Source organism: Balaenoptera ricei, chromosome 8, assembly GCF_028023285.1.
Source record: "Balaenoptera ricei isolate mBalRic1 chromosome 8, mBalRic1.hap2, whole genome shotgun sequence".
Classification (NCBI taxonomy): Eukaryota; Metazoa; Chordata; class Mammalia; order Artiodactyla; family Balaenopteridae; genus Balaenoptera; species Balaenoptera ricei.
Genome location: NC_082646.1, coordinates 69,551,736 through 69,574,836, shown reverse-complemented (window position 1 = coordinate 69,574,836; position 23,101 = coordinate 69,551,736). Strand labels below are relative to the sequence as shown.

The 23,101-nt window shown below is 48.8% G+C and overlaps 1 protein-coding gene across 5 annotated transcripts in view; it reads right to left on the bottom strand.

Moving 5' to 3' along the window:
* MICAL2 (microtubule associated monooxygenase, calponin and LIM domain containing 2) overlaps positions 1-23,101 on the bottom strand; it is a 218,993-nt gene that overhangs the window by 163,345 nt on the left and 32,547 nt on the right. For all 5 annotated transcript variants that reach the window (XM_059931145.1, XM_059931149.1, XM_059931146.1 and 2 more), the window contains exon 3: positions 5,850-6,190. In XM_059931145.1, coding sequence (XP_059787128.1) covers positions 5,850-6,113 — 264 coding nt within the window. In that variant the 5' untranslated portion in view covers positions 6,114-6,190. The remainder of the gene's footprint in view (positions 1-5,849; positions 6,191-23,101) is intronic.

Sequence of the window (23,101 nt, the reverse complement as noted above, 5' to 3'; positions counted from 1 at the left end):
AAAAAGGTGCACAACAAATATGTAAAAATTTTTCCCATTAAATAAGAGAAAGGGGGATGCACACATTCATATGCTTGCATGCACATATGCACACACACGCATGCACACACGTGTAAAGACTTTCAGGAAGGGTGCACGGGAAATGGCACAGTGGATGTCTCTAGGGAGGAGACTTGGTGGCCTGGGGAAAGGCACTTCCTTTCACAGTATATTTTCTTCTCCTGCTTGAATCATTTTTTTTATCATGAGCATGCATTTCTTTTTTAATTAAAGAAAACAAATTAGTTTGTTCTTAAAAAGACAAAGAAGTCTTTATTTATAAATGTACTTGTAAAATGAACCACAGTGAACCCAGATTAACCACGTCCTACGAAGACAGCCAAAAAAGAATTTTTTCATCTCGGTTTAATATTGTTGGGAATTGATTTCCTCAAGCTCACATGGCATGTTCAGTGCACGCACTCACGCAAACCCCACACACTTCATGTGGAGCTGTGGTGACAAGTGTAGTGATTCACACAACCCAATTGGTAATCTAGGCTTGCAGATGTGCCTAGTGAAACAGCACCCGAGTCCACTGTCAGGTAAGCGGACAGATCCAGAGTTTATGGCAGCTTTTTTTTTTTTTAGAAACTTATTTATTTTATTTATTTATTTTTCGCTGCATTGGGTCTTTGTTGCTGCGCGTGGGCTTTCTCTAGTTGCGGCGAGCAGGGGCTACTCTTCGTTGCGCTGCACGGGCCTCTCATTGAGGTGGCTTCTCTTGTTGCAGAGCACGGGCTCTAGGCACGTGGGCTTCAGTAGTTGCGGCACGCGGGCTTCGGTAGTTGTGGCTCACGGGCTCTAGAGCGCAGGCTCAGAAGTTGTGGTGCACGGGCTTAGTTGCTCCACTGCGCCACCAGGGAAGTCCTATGGCAGCTTTTTGTTCAACTAGTACTGAAGGTCACACCACAGGGACCATCCTCTACTCTGTCGGTTATGCCTGCAACTGTCCGTATTAGGCAAAGCGGTGCTAGACATTTCCCAGCCAGTGCAGCACAGCCTGGCTTTGAGGGCCCTGGTGGGTGATTTCAGAGGTGGGGAATGTCAGATAGGTTTATCTAGACTGGGAGATAGCGGCCTTCCCTCCCAGCTTCACCCCTCCCTCCCTCCTTGCTCCTGCTGTGCTCTGCTCATGAAGCTCGGGAACCACATAATGAGTTGGGCTGCAAGCATTATGGGGCCTGGGTTACCCACCACTGGGGAGCCAGTACAGACACAAAGACAGGCAAAGGTCACATTCAAGTGTAGAAGGTGTGGCGTGACCCTGCTGGATGTTCACAAAACACAGACATTTCCTTCTCACAGGATAACCCAAGAGTTTTCATTATATAGGCTGGCCCCATGGCTGCTGGTGACAGGAGCCCATGAGTCATTTCCTGCAAGCAGGTTTTTATGGCAATGATGTACAAATGCCTCCTGGTCTGAACTGGTTACCTGTGATTACTGAGCTACCCCCTGGAGGGTGGGAGAAAGAACCCTGGATTGAGAATCGGGGGCTCATCCTCAACGACCCTCCATGTCCTCTGTTTGACCGAGGGACCCTCTCTTCACAGTCTGGCCCCAGGAGGCCTTTCTGGTCTCCTGTCATTCATCCACTCTGTTCTCCCTGGCTCTCATGCTCTCCCTGCTTCCCTCTCTCCACGGGTACCTTCATCCCCATTCCATGAGTAATGTACTCTTACCAGAATATGTTTCTCTGCCTTATGTTCCCTCTAGCTGTTCCTTCAGTAAAGCAAGGCAAACTCCTACTCGTCTGTCAAGCCCCAAATCATACCTCCTCTTGCAGGAAGCATTCCCAGACTACCCCAGTCGCTCTTCTGTACTCCTGCAGAACAGTGTATACAACTCTCTCATAGCACTTAGGATATTAATGATAATAATGGTTAAACATTTACTGATCACTTATTATGTACTAGGCAGCATTCTAAACACTTTACAAAGATTACCTTATTTAATCCTCACAGTAACTCCATGAAGGAAGTACCATTATTATCCTCATTTTACAGAGATGGCTACTGAGGATCAGGGATTTCGGTAACCTGCCCAAGGCCGCAGAGCTATTAAGTGGCTGTCCTGTGCCTAGACAAGTGCCTGGCACATAGTAGCTGCTCAATAATCATTCACCTCATAAATGATTAAGTGAATAAATACAGAAATGATGACACTTCTGTCCTCTCTATAGAAAGCTCAAGTGAGAACCACTTCTTATTAAGCTTTCAAACCATTTCCTCTGTCAAATACCTACTAATGTATAGGGTATTGGAAATACCTAATGAATGAATGAACGAAACACTATATGAGGAAACCAATAAACAGAATCCAAATCTTGGCAATGCTTCCCGCTAGCTTCAACCAAATAGCTTCAGGTTCCTGGGCCCCCTGGTTGTCATCTGTCAAATGCAGAGATTGTACACAACATTCTTTCAAGTTCCTCCTAGCATTAAAGGTACATATAAAATAAATGAGCAGACTCCATGACTTTGTGACGATGGTAATTCCCAGGCCAAACTGTGTACTGCATTTTCTTCAGGGCCGTTTTCCCCAGTAACATTACACAATTGGATGTGGCATTTGATCCGGGTACTACCCTAATTCAGAGCCAATATCAGTCCTGAAAGAGTTTCTTTGGCTTACTCCTTGGTTCACTCCTTTCTTATCCAAACAGATCACACCCAGGGAAAGAATTATTAAGTGCCTGGCAAAACCCTCATAAATAATAATCAATAATGAACACTGATCCCAAGTTAGATTATGCAGCTGGCACCTAGGCCACTGCTCTAGGGACCTTGCAGGTCCTCCTCCCTGTCCCCTGGCAGCTGTACCAGAGGTCATCTTCTCCAAACAGTTCCTGGTCACCAATCTCCCCCTGCCATCACCACTAACACACACACACACACAGTCCTGCTGGCATGAGGGAGCAGACAGGGCTCATAGCGCCTGGAAGGGGCTGATTAATGCTTGTGAATCTCTGAGGCCCAGATCCACTCCAGATGGTGCCGAGATGCATCCACATCCGTGCAAAGGTGGGAGCTCTGGCTGCATTTCATTCATTCCCACTTTACCTGCGGCTAAGCAGGAGCTTGGCTATATGCCTGGTACCTGACACGCCTGTGTTACACGGCTTAGTGTTAATGATGAACCACGTACACAGTAACGCCCAGCACTTCTTGTTTGGCTAATGCTTGACGACGTAAACTAGTACACCAAAGGATAAACCTAAGCGAGGTGTGTGAGCAAGACAGTGTCTGTTCATGTCGGAAAAGAGCAAGGACAATGTTCTGTTTTGCTTGACTCACAACCAGGAGCGCCAGGCTCTCAGAGCGAGCACCGGCCAACCACGTGACTCCAACATGGAGAGGCCTGTTCCATAACCAGAAAGCAAACAAGCAGTCACCCATCAGGTAGAGGACACCTGCTGTTTGTCTATCGCCCACCTCCACATCCCTGGGGACCTGTTCCTCCCTCAGGTCAATCATGTGATGTTTAAAAGGGCTGCCAAAGGCAGTGGTCAGCTCCTCTGGCTTTGGCCACAATAACTGGCCCAGAGGTGAGCCAGTTGAAATCCTTCCCTGAGATTTTTTTCCATACCGAGCAGGAAGAGAAAGATCCTGGTCTTTTGGGTCACAGAGCTACAAAGATATGAACGAGAGGCTAGTATCATGAAGAAAATCTGTCTGCAGGAGGGAAGAATGAAGTCAAAACAGGGCAAAACATCTAAGAGAGATGGAAGGAGAGAGGATGGGAAAGACTTTGAGTGTCTGGACCTTCCTGTTTATACGAGTTAATCACTTCCCTCATTTCCCTGTTTTGTTTAGGTTAGTCTGAGTTTCTGAAACATGAGGATAAAGTAGCCTAACACAGTCACAACCATCCGTAGAGTGCATTTTCAAATGTATCTTCTGCACGTTAGGATCCAAGTAGTTTTTATGGGATGGGTTACCACATTTCAAATGTCTTTGTTCCTCCTCCTGAGAAAGGTGTATAAATTCCTGGGCAAGAACCACTCTTACCCAGCATCACTAACTAAAGACAGTCCTTTTCCTTTGTATCTTAGGCATCAACGATGACCTGCCAACCACAGGATGTTAAGGACTCTTCCACTTCAAGCCATCAAAGCTTATAAAATAGGGGCTGGCCAGACAGACCAGGCAACCGGCTAGTGATTTCTGAAAGGACATCTTCATGGTGGTCAACCCTCCATTCCATCCCTCCGCTGGCCGACTCCCTCTGAAGGTCTGTCTTCAGATCACCAAGAGAGTCCCTCAGCAGCTAGAAACTGTTGGGCGTATGGGGCAATGCATTTGCTGATACAATAAGAGCTCTGAAAATCTTCCTTGAGAAAACATATTGCACCCCAGCCACCTGACTTCTATGGGTCATTTTAAAAGAAAACCACCATATACAATTACTGAAAAGGGTGAAGCTTTGAAAGTTAAAAGCTTCCCCCTCCTGGAACTCTGAAGAGCTGCCCAGTGAACCATGAACCATGAAGTTACAACAACTAGGAAAAGAGGTACTGGGCAGGGGTGGCACTTAGGATACTGGCCCCACCTCCCACCCCCCTTTTTTCTTTAACGTTTCCCTCTCCTCTGTGTAAGGCCAAAGTTTGGCAGGTTATGGGCAGGCCCTTCCTGGATGGCTAATATGCTCTGGGCTAAGGCGACTGGGCTGTTTCAGCCTGATGGAATGCTTGCCTGTGCTCCAAACGGTCTGTGCGTCCCAGGCTCGGAGGAGCCTGGCAGCTGTCTCCCCGGGGGCAAGGGAAAGCGGCGTATCCCACGGTGGACTCAACGGCTCCACATCACCAAAACAAAAACACAACAGTCCTGATCTCTATGGAGAGTTCAATCCTCTTGTCTAGGATTGGCACTGACTAGAATTCCAAGGGCTCTGGCTGAGCTACCTCCTGTGAGGTCTAAATACAGCTCGCTCGCTTTTAACCTAAACATACAGCCTGGACCAGTGCCCAGGGCTGACAGCCCCCAGGGAAGTCTTGACTTCTGGCTGCCCATTTGGGGATGGGTGATGCAGAGCTATCAGAGATGTGATGCGCTGGGCAGCCCCACGTTCACCGATGTCGCCTACGGCCACTCAATGGGGAAAGCGACCAGCTTGTGGAGGGTTAACTGTGAGTGGGACCCTGAGCAGAGGAAGGGGGTGGGGAGGGGGAGAATGCGGAGATGTGAAGAGGAAGAGACAGAGAGGGAGGAAAAGACAGTAAAGACCAAAGACCTACTTCTTAGCCAACTAAAGTCAGGGAGCTTTCTAAAATGTTTGCTCCCAGGGCGACACAACTCTAATTATGCCTCTCTAGGGAATTTAGGGCCTAAGCCCTAGAATCAGAGAGACCAAGGTTGCCTTCTTATTATGTAACTTTGGGCAAGGCAACTGACTTCTCAGATTTCAAATCTCTTAAATGATCCAAAGGACTACTGTGCTGTTCAATAAGACCACGTACAGAATGCGCCTGGCCCAAAGACACTACCTGGTAAATAGTAGCTACTAGAAGAAGTAGTGGTAGTACTTAATAGTAGAAACAGGATAACATCAAGCATGCCTTCATTTTCTCAGTCTTGGGAAGGACACAAGAAGAGCTGTGAGGCCACCATGATAAGATAGAAGCCCCCAACCAGGATAAGCTGTTCATATACAGACAAAGGCAACCTTCAGCTGAGCCAAACAATAAAACACATCCACACCCACTAAGAACCTTATAATGGCAAAATGGCAACAGTTTCCTAACCTCCCAACAAGCCAACCCACATGCCCCACAGGGTAAGAAGCGTCCATGCTGGAGTTTCCCTTACCTTGGTGTTCATACAAGACTTCCCTCGCTTATACTCTTTGTGGGACCCACGCTTGTCCAGTTTGTACCACAGGGCCTTGGCCTTCCAGGTGGTCACCTTGGACTTGAGCTTGGAATAAAAGTTTCTGTGGTCCAGAGGGTCTAGGTCCAGGTGCCGTGTGAGGATGCTGAAGGCCTGGAGGGTGCCTTTGCACGTGGAAGCCTGGACAAAGTTCTCGAAAACCTGCCCGGCCTGGGCCTGCTTCTCGTCCTCGTTTTCCCCCATGTTTCAGGAGCCACGTAGAGCAGTGGTGTGGAGAGGATGGAGGAGAACACCATGAAGTACCTGGAGAAACGTCACACCTGCAAAGGTAGGCAGAGGCAGAGGTGAGCTTCGTGGATGAGGGTAGAGTGGGGAGAAGGTGCGGAGAGGTAAAAATACAATTCCTTTAAGATACTAACATACTAAACATAACACTTAATACTAAACATACATAATCCATAGGAGAGGTATAATCATACCTTCTAACCTGGCAATGCTGCCTTGCTGGCAATCTCTCTCCCCAACACTCCATTCCCCTGGCTGGCTGAAAAGAACTACACATTGCCAAAGATATATCCTGGCTGATGTCAATAGTACCTGGTCAATCTTGCTATGAGCAGTGGTTCTGGAAGTAGTAACTAGCAAAAGGAAAACAAACAAAAGCCAGAAAGGCACACTAGATTCAGCACTGTTGAAAACCTATAATTCTTGGTGCCATAAATTGGTTGACTAATGTTAACGTAACCTAATCACATGAGTGCACAGCCCCCAAAAAGCAAAGCACATGCCGCCTGATTTCATGACCACCATCCCACCTATCCTTAGACACCACACTTTTAAGCCTTCCTTCGTTAGTTACCAGAAGGCGGGTCTTCCCCTTCTACAGACAGCAAACGGCAACTTCTCAAACTTTCTCTCCATTCCTAGTATCTGCTAGAAGCACAGCATCCCCCACAGTCAGACATACAGAAAGAGAGAGAGACACGTGGGTCTCCTCCTGATGCACAAAAGGAGCCTGTGCTTTGTAAGCCCAAGCTGGGAGCTATTTGGAACAAGTGCTTAGGCTGAAGGAAGGAAAAACGCGATGGAGGTTCATTCACGTTACAAAAATAGCTTGCCTGGGTTTTGGCCATCGTCCTTTCTTCTCTGCACCACTCTAACCTCAGGCATTTTCTTAGGAAAGTCATTTAAGTTTCAAAGGAACAAAAATAAATTACAGCTGGTTTTCCAAAGCACTAGCTATTTTTCCAGAATCCAAAGCTAGTGCAAGAAGATAAGTGTGAAGGAGCTGGGGCTGGCCCAGCTGTCAGGAGGGCTGGAGGGGGTCTGTAAACGCATACCAAGCTCCCCCAGACAGAGGCCTGGCAGGGGGAGGTCAGCAAACAGAGACAAAGCCCTCGGGCTGGGCAGCTTCCCACTCTCCAGACCGAAATGCCATTGTGGGTGCATTTGGATTGCAGGCTGGCTTTATAAAACTGAAAGCAGAGAATGGTGTTTATCTTCTTCCTTAATCTTTTACTCATTCATTCAGCAATAACTACTGGTGCCTTAGCAAGGGCCACGTGTCACCCTAGATGTTGGGGATACAGAGACGGAGCCTGGTGAGGAAGGCAGGCCCGTAAATAGTTGATTACAAGACAACCAGGCCAGTGCTTGTAAAAAATGAACACAGCACATAGAAGTCCAAAGAAGGTGTTAAACAGAGCCTGGAGGAGTCCAGAGGAGCCACAAGAGGGAAATGCCAAAATGCTACAATTTTAGGAACGAGGTGGTTTTCACTAGAAGACGGGAATGGACCATATGAAGGCATGAGTCTGGAAAGAGCCAGCACAGCTGCAGAATGACAGCAAGTTCAAGGTGTCGGGAGTTCAGGACTGGTGACCAGGTGCGGTGGGGTGTCTGGGGCAGACCGTAGAGGGGGCCTGGCTTCTCCAGAGGGCCGTGGGGCTCAGGAGACACAGCAGCGGGGTGAGACAAGCCTTTGGGAAGATGAGATTGCCGGGGTGGACTGGGGAAGGAGGCAGCTCCTCAGCTACCCAGCACGATGAGGAAAGAAGCTGGGAGAGCAGGGGAAAGAAAAGCACACACGTGCGTGTCATGTGGCAGCCTGGCTGGGCACCACCTGTGAGGGGCCGCCTGCTGGGGGCCGACAAGCTCTCCAGGCAGCCAGATACTGATGGGTGCGGCGGCACGGGCTACAGCATAGGACCCTTCCCTCCCATCTCTCTTCCCCCAAGAGCTTCCAACGGGCCTGGCACCAGGCTCGGCCGAAGGGAGAACAGTACGTTCCCTGCTCCAGGCCCAGCCAAGCTCCACTCTGCAGACAGGACTCCGTCCTCTAGTCCCCTCAACTCAACAAATTCAACCCACTTGGAAAGCTGGCACCAAAAGACACGGATTCCCTGCAGCATGATCAGTCAGCTCCTTTAACGTCTGCAGTGCTCACGTTGGCATCACTCACATAAACTTTGCCTCTTGCACACGGAGAAAGTCTCAACTTTCTCCATGTGCAAGACTCACCACCCAGAGAGCATAAACAGAGAACAAGACTCGTTCGCTTTTCAGAGCATATTAACATCCTCTGTCTTTATCTATCTTTGGAACCACTTGACAACTGCAAAGCTACTTGAGTTGCACTGGAATCCTCCAGTCCTTTCTGATGATGGGCAGGTGGTGCAGAGAAAAACCACAGGCTTTGGGGCTCTTGAAACCTGGGTCCAAAGCTCAGCTTGGCCCCTCGCTGCCCACCTGGCTTCACACAAGCCATGTAAGCTCTGAGCCTCAGCTGCGTCTTTTGCATGAGAGCTTGCAGAGTTGCCGTGGAGTGAGAGATTCGTGAGTGATAGCAGAGCCTGGCCCTAGGAGCACCAGGGTGATGTGATGTATGCTGAAGCCATCACCTGGGGCAGATTTGAAGCTGGGGAAGGCACTAGTTTGAAAAAAGAGTTTTGTAAATCAATTCTCCAAGTCGCCAACTCCTCCTTGTCTAAAATGGTGAACTGTTTTGAGTCATCAAGCCAGACTCGACTCCCAGAGAATAATTTATAAACTGGAAGAACCTGACTCTTCCCAACCCCCCAGCCGCCTCCCCTCCTCCCCCAAAAGAAAAATGAACAACTTAATTTTAGGGCCCCAAGGGAAAGAGACAAAGTGGTGCTGAGGGCCCTGGGTGGGTGTGAGAGCTCCAGGAACTAGCTCTTATCTGGAGTGAGATATGGGAAGGTGGAGGGAGATGGCTGGACAGAAGAAGATAAGCCCTGCCTGGGACTGTGCCCGCTGCAGCCCGTGCCAGGCTCAGCCCTGCCTCCATGCCATCTAAAGGGTTTAGTCTCAACCTTTAAAACCGCTTTCCAATTGAAGTCAGAGACCTTAGAAATAACTCTGACACCCATGTGGAGTAGGTTTCCTCACAGAAAAGCATCCAGATATTCAGAGTCTGGCAAACCTGGGTGTGAGTCTGGTCTCAGGCACTCGCTAGCCGTGTGACCCTCAGCACGTTATCTAGTCTATCTCAGCCTGTCTTCTCATCTGATCAGTGGGGATACCAATACTCGAGTCAGAGGGGGGTAAATTCAATTATGTGGGTAATGTATTTAGCACCTAGTGACTCCATGATGACCAGCACTCATGACTATTTGTCAGATGGCTCAAACGTCATCAGACCAAAAGGAAGAGAAGAAGGAACATAATTATGACCACTGGTACTAGCTTCCCGGGTCAAGCAATTATGTATACTTTACAATTAGAGGCCATGGGCTTTCTATACAGAAGATCTGGTTTCAAATCCACTTCCTAACTGTGTAGCCTTGGACAACTCCACTTCCAAGTTTTAAGTTTCTCATATGAAAAGTGGGGAACCTCATATGAGGAAATTTGGGTAATGAACTGAAAACATCCATGGTACAAGGTAGTTTTGTGAGTGAACTAGAAAGGCTGATTTAGAAGGACTCCTCTGAGTCTGAGTCCCAGCTTCCAGAAACTGGAGTGTAGTATTTTGCTGGATACCCCTCTCTTTCCCTAAAAGAAGAAAGTCAAGGATTAGTTAAATCAGAGGATCCTGGGTAATAGCTCTCGTTAGCCTTCCTTGTCAATCACGACCCAGCTGTTGCCTTTTTGGAGTTGGATATGAAATATAAATAAAGCCAACTACTCAGAAATATGAAAGGTTTCTGCATTTTCCAGGAAGAAACAAGACGTGATGCTTTAGTTTCTAAGAATAGCCTTGAAGCAATTTGGTCTTTGCCAACTGGAGTCCCTTATTTGTGGTTCTGCCTATGTGACTTTATGAGTCACAAAGCAATTCCCTTTCCCTGCCTCTGGCTGTTACAAATTAGAACTCAGGGCCTCAGATCCCAGCACTGGTAATGGGCTCTTAGCCCATGACAACTGGGAGACAAGTTCAAGGTTTATGCAGAGGCCCTGAGCAGCTCTCAAAATGAGAGATGAGCCTCCTTGGCCCAAGAGCTGCCAGTGGACTCACATGTGGGACTCCCACACCTCTGCCTTTCCTGGGCCTCATCACCTGCCAAATGGGAGCAAAGAGTGTGACCAGGCAGTGGATAAAACGGAGTTCTATAAAAACTTAAGGAGGGCTGGGAGGGACACTGGGCAGAACCTTCCCTCAAAGCAGCATGAGGTAAGCATAGCCCTCAACCCTACCCTGAAGGCTCACAGACATGTTTCAAGGTAAATGCAATCTAAAAACCAAACCCTCTCCTCTGCTTCCACTGCCAAGCCCCCCATTCAAACTTACCATCTCCCAGGTTAACCTCCCCAAAGGGCCATGGGGCAGGGCCCAGTTTCCACGGCAGTGAAATGGGGGTCTTCACCCCTGTGCACCCGCAGGTGGTTGGAAAGACTAAAAGCCCCCGGCTCTGTGCCTCGCACTCGGAAGACCCTGGGTCATGGCTACTTGGATCTGACATCTGAGATGAGGCAGGAGGCAGCCAGGGCCAAGGCAGTGGGAAACGCCTCCCACACTGCCTCTCTGCAGAGCCCGGCATGGGCAGAACACCTGGTTTACAGGTGATGTCTGCAGACATCACCCTCTCACCTGGCCCAGGGAGGCCTGGCTTTCCACCTACCAGGGCACATGACACCAACTTGAACCTAAAGGGGCAACTCCCAGGGTTGGGAAGGGACTGAAAGGGCCACTTGTAATCTCCTTCCAGCCAGGGGTCCCAGCCTTCCCTCGGTCAACTCCCCGAGTGGAGCACGCACCACTTTCTGGGGCAGCCTGCCCCACCCTTGCCTCCACTGGCTGGAAGAGAGCCTCGGTGAGATGATTCCTGTTAGCTGCTCTCCTGGGAGATCAATGCTGTCTCTCCAATAGCTCCTCCCCGCTCCTGGTTTTAGCCCTTGAGATCACCCACAGGATGTCAAAGCCCCTTCCATGCAGGCTGAACTCACACATGCAGTCTACTTACACGTGCCATCTGGAGCACCGACTGGAACGGCTAATGAAAACACACCCAAGAGACGTACTGTGAAAGCCCACCCAAGCGCCCAGCCTGCAGCAGGGCCTGGACACTGCCCTCTGTCTACACTGGCCCAGGGTGGGGAGCTCAGGAAAGAGACTCCAGGGGCACTGCAGGCCCTGGCCTTCTGCGCTGCTCCTCCTCTGAGAGGCCAAGGCCATGTGGTCTTGCCCTTCCATCCCCAGCCCTCCCCTCACTCTATTTCAATAGTGACTTGACTCCACTGCTCTGGTTTGAAATGACCTCATGCATTCCCACTTCCTCACCTCAGTCCATTTGCTTGTGGAATCACTCACAGTAACAGATCCCAGGATGACCTGAGATCGACCCCCCCACCCCGAACCCATGAGTCAGAGAGCCATATGCTGAGCAGTCACAGTGCCAGGAAGGAGGCCAACATCACCAGGGGCCCACGGCAGCCAGGCTCTTTCACATTATCCTATGGAGACCTCACAAGAAGTCTGTGGGGTAGGGTGATTCTCTCTCTCTCTCTTTCTACTCTGTAAGAAGCAAGGACTTTGGGGGTAGGGGGTAATTCCAGAACTTGCTCATCTCACTTTCCTTATGCAAGTATAAATTTGCCATGTGCGGCTGCTATGTGTGTGTGCGTGTGTTCACGTCCATGTATGCATATATATGAGTATGTGTATAAATGTATGTATATGTGTGTATATGTATTGCATATGTGCATGTATACGTGGATGCTTGTATGCATGTGTGTACACAAACACACATGTACAAATTTTAAATTTTTTCCATATGATTTCTGGCCAGTGTCCCACATCTCTGCTTGTACTGCTAAGCCTGTCTTTAAGAACCTTCTAGGAGAAGCAAAGCCTTTGAGGTGGGCAGAACTCGGGCCTGGGCATGAGGAGACTGAGCCTCATCAGAACAGCGACCACCACACTGCTCGCTCATGGGTGCCAGACCCTGTCCCAGGTCCTTTACAGCCATGATCTCATTCAACCATCCTTATTTGACTGAAGAGAAGGCAGATTCAGAGGGGCAAGTAACCCCCTCCACATGCCAAGGTACCGAGTGGACATGCTGTAACATGAGCCCAGGTCCACCTCACTTCAAAATCCATGCTCTTCGTCACTGATTGATATGAGTCATGGAGACGGAAATAATACGACCTGCTTTTTCTGAAGCCGCCGTGTCAATTAAATGGGTTACGTTCTGTAGTCCCTGAAGTTCTTTCAGGCTCCGAGAGCCTGCAAACGTCAACAACGGGGTGTGGCTTCATAAGTTATGGTGCAACCAAACAATAAAGTATTAGGCAGTCCTTTAAAAATAATATTTATAAGGACATTTAATCCTTCAGGAAAATGCTTATGCCCTAAATCAGGGTGAAAAGAGCAGGATACAAATTCAAGTACTCGATATGATTCCAACTCCTTAGAGTAATATCTAAAGGAGAAAGGAAACAAGCCAAACGTGAACAGTGGTCGTGTGTGTGATGGTATTTCAGATGATTTATGTTTAGCTTTATATTTTTCTTTATTTCCAGATTTTCTACTGGAAGCACACACAGCTTTTATAACTCCCTCCTCTATATGCATTCCAAGTCCCGGAGTCTTCTCTCCCTGACTAGACTATCTTGGTCTCATGTATCTTCTCTTCCTCAGGCCTGTACGGCTCCAGCCACACTAGCAATGCCATTCTTCTCCAGAAAAGAAGGGGCCATCCTGTAAGAAGCCCTGACACTGCTAATCTAATGAACGGGCTTACATTCCAACAGGTGAGGGACGAGGTCCCCAAGGCTGCATTCCTGCCACACCTCTGCTCGCTAGACCACAGACCTTCAAGTCCAGTGAGGCAGGCCCCTTTCCCAAGAGCCATGCTGGGGAAGGGGGAAGATAATACCTCTGACACGATCTCAGCTATGCCCACAGACCCCTTGCCAGTCAACCGCACAAGAAAGACACCTGCCTACCTGGTTATAGGCCAGGACCTGACAAAATAACATACATCTCAGGACACCAAGCCCATCTCACCACTAAAAATTCAGCAGCCCATTCTGCATATGCCCTAAATCACCTTCATGACCCACTGGCTGCCTGGGAGTACTGTGAACTCCAAATTCCAATTTCCAGGAGGCCACCCTATCTCAAAACTAATGGGGGAAATACCTAGAATAAGCAAATTCATAGAGACAGAAAGTAGAAGGGTGGTTACCAGGGGCTGGGGGAAGAGGGAAATGGGAGTTATTGTTTAATGGGTACAGATTTTCAATTTGGGATGATGAAAAAGTTCTGGAGATAGATGGTGGTGATGGTTGCACAACCATATGAATATACTTAATGCCACTGAATTCGAACATTTAAAAACGGCCATAATAGTAAATTTTGTCATGCATATTTTCCCACAATAAAAAAAAACAAAATAAAATGCACTAAAAAAACAAACCATCGCCACCTTACAGTAGGAGCTGTCCAAGGCCAGAGTACAGAATTTGTGGCCTAATTAACAGTGAAGCAAATTATCTAAAATACTTTAGAGTTAAAATGTAATAAAATAAATAGTGAAAGAATCCTGCTGTTTTTTTATTTGGCTCAATGGCATAATTCCTTGGTTTTTGTTTTTGTTTTTGTTTTTTTTGTAAGTCTTCTGGGCTTCTCTCAGTCTTCCTTCCAAATCTCATTTGACTCCAGGAAGCCTTTGGAAGCTCAGCCCTGCCAAATTCCAATTTTTATCTCTTATTCTGCCTTCCCCAGGCCACCACCACCAATGCTGCCCCTCCCTCACTCAGCACCTGTAAAATCTGCTTCAACGTCACAGGGAAGGTTGGGTAGGTGCTCCCTGGTCTCAGCTTTCAGCGCCTACCATCCCTTGCCTGGGGAGAACACTCCTGTGTTCTGACAGTCCCTAGACAGTGCAGCCAGCAGACTGCAGTTCCTTGAAAGCAGGGAGCATTCTTCCCTGCAGTGTACAGATTCCCTAAAAACTCCCCAAGGGCAGGTCCAGATCAGCCCAGACTGTTGGACATGCCATCAGACTCGAACGAGGAGAAACAATGGCCATGTAATTAGATAAGACTTCTGTCTCTCAAAATCAGAACTTTGCATATTTTTCATTGACTAACGTCAATTTCAGGGACACTGGGTATGAATCCTGTTCATGTTAGGAGAATCCTGCTGCGAGGCAAAGAAGCTTGCCCGTTTGAAAAATCAGTAAGTCTGACATATCGTATACCATACTTACTGTTCTTAAGCACAGCACATGGATGTGAACAAATCCTTACCCCACTAACTCCTAGTCTTCCTTCAAAGCTCTTCTTCTCTAGACACTCTCCACCTCCCTATCGCCAACCCCTTTCCAAAACGGGTTGGATCTCTCCCACAGTATCTGTACTTACCTCAGTTACAGTAAGTCCTGTGCTGAAATTAATTTTTCACTTCCTTACTCCCAGTTCCTAGCACAAGGCCCTCTCTAAACAGTATGTGCTGAATGAATGAATGAATGCTCAGACCTTGGGAACATAATAATCCTTGACATTTAACGAGCATCTATGAAGTCTTGAGCAGCAAGGTAAAAAGCTTTCTATGTATTAAAGAAGTTAATCATTGTAACAAACCAAGGCATCATTAGATACTGTTATCTAATGATTATAGTATCTCCACTTTTCAAAGAATTAGAAAAGTTAGCAACTTGGCAAGGACACATGGCCAGAAGTAATGAACTTGTGACTTGACATCCCGGAGCCAGAGTTCAAAGCCCACATCTGTAACCACCATCCCGTACAGCTCCCACACAAAGTGGATGGAGGGATCCAAGTGCTGCCTCGTACACCACATCAGGGACATGGTCTCTGGTCTAGACCCTTTGGTTCATGATACTCCCCTTCTTTCATCAAACTCCAAAATGCCGGGATCTGGAATAATGAGATCTCGATGCAATAGTGGATAACTGTGGTGAATATACCAATAAAAAGTCAGTTGAGGGGTGGGTGACTTTCTAGCCAGGGTGGGTATGGCAGAGGCAGGCCAGCTGATCACCAGACACATTGCTCCTTCCTCCTGGGCCCTTCCTTGCAGCTGTGTGAGCCCACGTGACCAGTTCCAGGGAATGGAACGTGAGCAGAAGTGACGCACGTAACTTCTAGGAGCAACCCATGAGAACCTCCCGTGGCAATCCTCCAGGCTCTTTCCACTTCTGCCAGAGCATAGCAGCAGTGGAAATCACATGTGCAAGATGGCAAAGCCATGAGAAGGAAGGAGCTGGGCTCCCTGATGCCCACTTGGAGGAAAGCCGTCTATGACCAGGAACATTTGGACTTCACATATGTGAGAAATAAACCTGAAGTATGTGAAGACACTGAGAATCAAGGGTTTATCTGTTAGGCAGGAAATATCAATTAATCCAGTAGGTAAACCATAGCATGGTAGGAATGCCAGATTTGTCATTGGGGGTTAACCCCCAGAAATATGCCTGACCACCCCTCACTAAGGAACCTCCCCTCACACATATATACCCTACGGTGAAAATCCACATCCCTTCCCTATAATAAGACAAGAGAATGGGACAGATAGGCTAGTCGTTTCCTTGGTTTCAATAACCCCCTGAGCCCTCAGGTCCCGAGTCCCTGGAAGCCTATGTGGTGTGGTGGAAAGAATGTGGACTTCCAAGTCCCCCAGCATTCCCTTGAGCAAGTCACAAACAACACAGAGTCCCTGAGAAAATTAGATGAAGGTGCCTCTCATGGGGTGGGCTCAGGATGTGCTTTTCCAGCATCGTTCCAGCCCACTGCCCTGGGGATAACACCCACCACCCGAGGTAGCCCAAGCCAAACCACAGCAGAAATCGGGGCATTTTCACATAGATGGTAAGGGTGATCATCTCCCCTTATCTACCTTAAGCTGAGATGGGACAGTTAAAGCATATTTTCCACTGAGGCTTTGCCCAGCACACCCTTAAAGTCACCCCCCAGGTGAGCCTTTGTGTCCGGATGGCTGAGCGCAGGCCTCAGGGACTGCAACCCTAGTAATGAGTCTGGAGGATAGAGAAGGATGCTGGGCAGGAGGCATCGTGGAAGAGTGAACTTGAAAAGGATTTCTCAACAACGCCTGCTCGCTCTACACACGCACCATACCCAGGAGCCCAGGACAACCGCAGAGCAGTCCCCGCCCCAGAAGTTCACAGCCCAGCCGTGTCTCATGGAGTCTGTCCTCCAAAGGCTCCCCCATTTTGAAGAATTGTGCCAAGTAACTACATTTTTTCAAACCAAAAAAAAAAGAACTCATTGCCTAACAAAAGTGTTTTTTGTTCTTTTTTGGATGTGTGAATTTAACGATGTGAAATCAGTCTCAAAAATGTGCACAAATTCAACCACAGTTAGATCTGTATTTGCTCTTAAAAAATGGCACCCTCCCTCCTTCCCTTCACAGTCTAGGTTCCCAGTAGAAAAGTCTAGCCTGGCAATGTCCACTTCCTCACTGCCACTCACCCTCTAATCTACCACAATCTCATTCCCCCTCCCACACATAGCCCACCTAGGCATCATGCCCAAGGCCACCACCAACTCTGTGGCTACATCTAACTGCCACTTATTGGACCTTATCTTGCCCATGGTCTCTCCCATCTTCAGTCTGTGCAGACACATCTCTGTCTGAATGCCCCTGAAATTTCCTGAGATTCTGATCTTCACACTCCTCCTGTTTTCAAGGACCTCAACACGCCCACAGATCAACCAATATCTACATCCCAATGACCCATCAAGCTATCCCTCTGTCTGAACCCCCAGCTGCTTTCCAGACCTGTATTCAACTGCCAGTTACACTCTTCCCCTGACCGTCTTGCAGAGACCTCACAGGTGGTCAGTTTACCTTCCGCCTTCACCTCCCTGGCATCCCCAGCCTCAGTGAACAGCACCATCTGTACCCAGACTCTCACGCCAAACCCCTGGGGTCACCTTCTCTGCCCCCTTTCCCTCACCTCGAGGAGCCAGCCAGTCACCGAGCACTGCCTCCGCAACAGCCCCAGTCACTGCCTCCCGTCCGGCCTCCCCTCTCACTTAACTCTCAAAACCTCCGCATAAATGCCCTTCCTGCTTGCCCCCTCCGGTCCACCAGCCTCTCTCTCGAGCTGCTGCCAGAGAGATCTCTCCACCAGACATGCACACTTGGTCAGGTTCTGTTCCTGTTTCAAATCCTTCAGCAGCTCCCTGAGCATCTTCAGGGTGAGAGCCAAACATCTCAGCAGAGCAAGACAACAACCACCTTCCTGATTCGCCCCTTGCCTGCTCTCCAGCCTGCCACCTCACCATTTCCCTGACCCCAAGTCTAGACCTACTGAGCCATCTGCATCTGTAGCTCCCTAACAAACTGGACTCTTCCAGGCCTCCCTCCCTGTGCCTTTGCTTATGCTGGTCCCTCCATCAAGAAGGCCCATCCAGACTCCGTTTACTTGGTAAAAACCCAGTCGGCTTTAGGGCTGAAACATTAAAGGCAGCAGAGTGTCAGGGGTCCCAGTGTGGGCTCTGGAGTCAGGCAGACTTGTTACAAACCTGACCCACCACTTACTAGGTGTGTGAGCCTAGATGAGTCACCTAACTTCTTTGAACCTCAGTTTCCTCATCCATAAAATGGAGATAATAACAGTCCTGACCCCACTGGGTTACATGAGGATGAAACTCAGTGACGCCAGGCTAGGCAGTATCCTTGGCTGCAACTGTTCTTGGAAGTCTTACCTTGGTCTCCCCACACCCCCTTCTCCCACACTGTACTCCGTGGATGTTCCAGTGATGGTTGCATACAGACTATCGCATGAACTACTTTTGGGTCTGCCTGCCTCACTGGACCGTGAGCTCTCTGATGCCAGATGTTGCATATCCAGGGCCTGGCACCTGTGCCTCTGGCAATGGCAGATGTTCAATAACCACTGCTTGTTGGTAAAATCCAATCAAGAGCAGCCACAAAATTTAGGCTGTGTGGTGGCGTGAACTGTGACCGCCCTTTCTCTCTGACCACCACCAGAATTACCACGGGAAACTCCTAACTAGTCTCCAGTTCACGTCTTCCCCTCCCCGTCTTGTCTGCACCACCCCACCCCGTTCATAAAGCCCTCAGGGCTCCCTAAGCACCACTGTGTAAGTCCCAACTCCCATGATGGGCTCGTCAGCCCCCTCCATGCAGCCCCCATTTCCTTGTTAGGCTCAATTCCCAAAGGTCTTAGGGCTCCCCTGTGGCTGCATCAGACAGACTGGCCCATTTAATGCTCCACATCTGGTCTCTGCTTTCCTCCTCCCATCCCTGCTCAAATCTTACCCAAGCTCTGAAGCAAAGTCAGGCCCTGGAGTACTAATTGAAGACCTACTATGTGCTGGCATCACAGTCTATTCAGGGAATCAATTTTAAATAATTACAGGTAAGAGCTACAATAGAGGTGGGTACCAAGACGTGTGGACACAGAGATGGGAGACGGAGTGACCCACAGCCTGGAGAGAGGCTCACAGAAGAAGCGGCGCCAGAGCTGGATCTTAAGGGATGAGCTGGAGTTTTCAGGCACAAAAGCTTCCCCATCCCGTACTGACCCTTCTTTCACATGCATTCTTCTTACTCTCAGAGTCTGTGCCAGAGGTCACCAAACCTGGTTCTACACCACGATTCACTAGGAAGTATCCAAAAATACAGCTTCCTGGGCCTACTCCCACACAGAATCTCTGCAGCCTGAGGTCCAAGGGGGAAACTGCTAGGCACTCTGGATACCAGGGGAACAAGCTCTGTCTCCCCAGCTTCTGAGAAATTAGCATCTAGTAATTCCTAGAGACAGACAGTTATAACACACATGGGGTCATATGAGACACAGAACCGGCCATTTGGCACTTCATTTAGCCTTGAACCCAACACAGTTTTGTGCATTATGCTTTTCTGGACAATATAATGTATAAACTTCTTAAGGAAAAGGCCAGTGTCTTTTGTTTCTTTTCTACTTCCCAGAATATTCAGCTCAGTTCTAAGTATGCAGTTGGCATTCAATCAATATTTAATCAAATAATTCAACTTCTTGTATTATGTCCCTTTGGACTAATTCACCCATTAACGAATTATCTACTGATTTTTATCTTTGTAATTTTGGTGCCAGTGTGGTGTCTGCTCCTAGTAGGTAATAAGTACATGTTTGTTGAATGAATGAACATTTACCAGTAAAAATTTATTTCAGGAGGAATGGAACAGCTCTCACTGTACCACCTTTAGAGTTCACTTAAAAGACTTCCGACATTTTTCATTTGAATTATAGACCTTTAATTTCAGGATTAACTTCCTGATATGCAATTATACATGCTTTGTTGTTTATATTATCATTAATGTTATTAGCATCGTAAATAATACCTCCCTGGATCTCGGAGGTCAGCTGGCCTCTGTGCAGGTGTGCCCGGGGCAGGGGAAGGGGAGATGTTTGCCTGTTTCTTCCAGTGAGGTGTCCACCCAGCCGGCAGTTCAGCTGGCCACACCCATTACCCCAGTCTCCACACAACGGCCTGTCAACTGCATTCAACCTTTACGAGCAGGTGTGTGCACATGCACAGGCAGGTGAGCCCTGCCTGAGTCAGAAAAGCCTAATGGGCTGTTCGAAACCTACTGACATGTCAACACACTTGGGAAGCTGGGATCTGTGATTTAAATGTGAAAAGCCCTGTGCTGCAGAAAAGCAGTCTGACAAAACAAGGATGCGCATGGGGAGGCTCTTGGGAGACATGTCCAAGCACGGGATTGCTCAGCCAAGCGGGGACGGGCTGGGCAAGCTGGGGTAGCCAGCAGGATGGACTCTACCTTGCTTTCGCTGGGGCCCACATTCCCATGCTTTGTTGCTGTTACTGTTCTTTGTTTGTATGTTAGGCTTGTTTTAAGCCTTGAAAATAGGACTCATAGTCTTGAGTGGGGGAATTTCTGGATGTGGATGAAAGTTCTTCTGGCCCTCCCTCCAGGCCCAAACCAGGAGATAGGAGATTCTGTAATTCCCTTTGTGCCCAGGACCAGAGGGATCTTTCCTGGAGTGCGTGCTGGATCGTGGACAGCACTCGGGCAACTCAGCCTGAGAGATATGCAGTCCTTTTTGCCTCTGCTGGAAAACGGAAGGGTTTACTTGTTGGTAATGTATTTGTTCCTATATTCATCCCACAGATACCAATTACCTTGTGCCGGGCAATGTGCTAAGTGAACACAGCTTAATGGCTTTCAGATGCAGCCTCTGGGGGGTGAGCAGGCCAGAGACTGACAGGGCGAGACAGCCCTGAGCAATGCTGTCTTCCCTTCACTGGACCCGCCCAAGGGGCTCTGTGCCCACATCAAATGTGCCGTTACCAGTGGGCCGGTTCAGGTGCCTGAGCAGAAGGGAGAGAGAAAGACTGTTTGGGCCACATCCTTACTATGCAGAGGAACTGAAGTCTCCTATGAACTATTTTCACAAAAGCTCTTTAAAACCATGCAAGGTTTCAGACAGTAAATACAGAAAGGCCTCTCTGATTAGGGCAGAACCAGTCCCTAAAATACACTCAGCTGCTGACCCCACTTCTGAGGAGATGATTAGCTTGACAGGTTGTGCTTTGTTGTTGGTAACGGCCGTGAGGCTGACCTGGAGGGTGATGTGAGCCTGTGTGAGGGGGGCCGCAGAGCTCTGAGGGGAGGGACACCCGGCTCTCCAGGTGACACTCAAAGGCCACGTTCCTGTGAGCTCAGAGATGCTGAGACAAGCACTCCAGGACCAGCGACTGCCTTGGCCATTCCTCACCCGATGGGTCAAAACGCCCCTCCCTGACCCACACCCCGACAGAGAGCAGCCCCAGGGAGGACCACAGAAGATGTGACCGAGCCGGGGAATTTTCTGTCAAGGTTCGGGAGACAGTCTCCTGCCATCCCGATGTAAGACATTTGGGTTGGCTGAATGAAGGCGCTGGACTCTTCTCTAGGTGTTTGGGCTTATGTTCTGAAAAACACATCCACTAAAGCAGCCACCATCCCAGAAAGGATTTTCTCTTTCCGTGTAAAGAAACGAAACCCAGGGGGCCACAAAAGATGGACTGTGATACGAGAGCAGGAAGACCTGGACTCCAGATCGCTCTCCGGGTTTTTGCTCCCCTCCCCTCCATGAAGGGTACGTCAGGCTCAAAGTTCTGCTTCCAGAATAGGTTTCCTGGGGCAGACCTCAGCAAGGAGCTCATTAGAGAGGAGAGAGGCACGAGTTCCGGAAGGGCTCTCTCTCTTCCCCAAGACCCTTCCCACTCTAAAGGGCTGGGATTTTTAAAAGATTCTGGCTCACCCTCAGGGCAAATGACCCACTTCCTAGATACTTCTGCCTTGTAAATATTGTCCTTAAAAACAGCAATATATTCTCGTTGATCTTTAAGTAGCCTTCTCACTCCACACCCCCAGCCGCTACAGAATTATTGTGTGGCTTTGTCTGGAATGCAAAACAATCCCTGGAGAGACAGGCTGCACATGAACTCACAAGGGTGTCTGCTATCAGCTTATTTGGCAAGAGGAATCTGAGACATTTTAAATATGAACTGTCAGTGTGGCCCACCCCACCCCGATGCCCTAGCGCCATCAATAAACACCTCCACTGGTTCGTGAGACACAAAATGTAGAAAATGGACACAAACTGTCTGAACGCAAGTCCCACAAACATTTCTACAGGGAAAGGTACTTCAGACGCCTGGAGAATTCATATCTGGAGAATCTCTGCTGGTCTGATGTTTCTTTCAACGACTCTCACATAATTAGCAAGTGTTTTACAAAGCCCTTAACGGTCTGGTCCCAAACCCCTCCTCCCCCAGCTTATCTCCCAACTGAAAGTTCCACTCCTTCTACGTCAGCTGAGAAAATATGCCCATGACTCCTCCTCACTTCCAAGTACCGAATCAAGCCTTCATACCGCCACATCTTTCACTTGGAAAACTCTCTGCCTCCTTCTCTGCCTGGCAATCCCCTACTTACCCCTCAATAGCCAAGTCCCAGAGCACATGCTTGGTGCCAGTTTCCCTGTGCGTTGCTCTCTTCTCAGTGCTTTCAGAGCACTTGGTGTGTGACTCATTATGACACTGCTTAGAGCAGTGGCTGTGACTCTATACACATCTGTCCTGCCACCAGGTCAGGCCATGAACTCCTGGGAATAAAGGAACCAGGTCTTACTCACCTTTGCATCCCCAAAACCAAGCCCAAAGCCTGGCACTCAGAAGTCCCATCATAAATGCTTGATGCCTCAATCAATGCCCGGCCCACTTGGCCCAGCTCTCCCTTCTCCATGCAAAGAGAGGCCGTGTGATATGCGGAGCGAGGAAAGGCTTTAAGACCAGACCCCCTGCGTCTGAGCCCTGGCCCCTGTGGGACGTGGGCTAGTTATTTAACCTGTATCTGCCTGTTTTCTCCTCGATACAACAAAGAGCCATGCTCACCTCTCAGAGGGCTGCAGTGAGGAAAAACAAGGTAAAATATGTAAAACCAGCGCCTGCTCAATGGAAAGAGCTCACGATACATTTCCTTGAGCTCAGCAGGAAGTGCTGAGCCAAATGGAGCCCTCTAGAAAGAAGTGAATGGCTTCCGTTCTGGTTTACGTGCCAGCAACACAGCGATGGGGCGGACAGCCTCTAACCCAAAGCGCCCCCTCTCAGAGCAAGGGATGGAGCAGGCTGCACTTGATTCATGCCCTCAGCTCCAGAGTCTCAGAAAGAGGCATGATTAGCAACAAAGCTGATTTCTACCTGAATGATAAACCCACGAGAGTCCACTATTGCTGAGGCTGGGCCGTCATATCCTT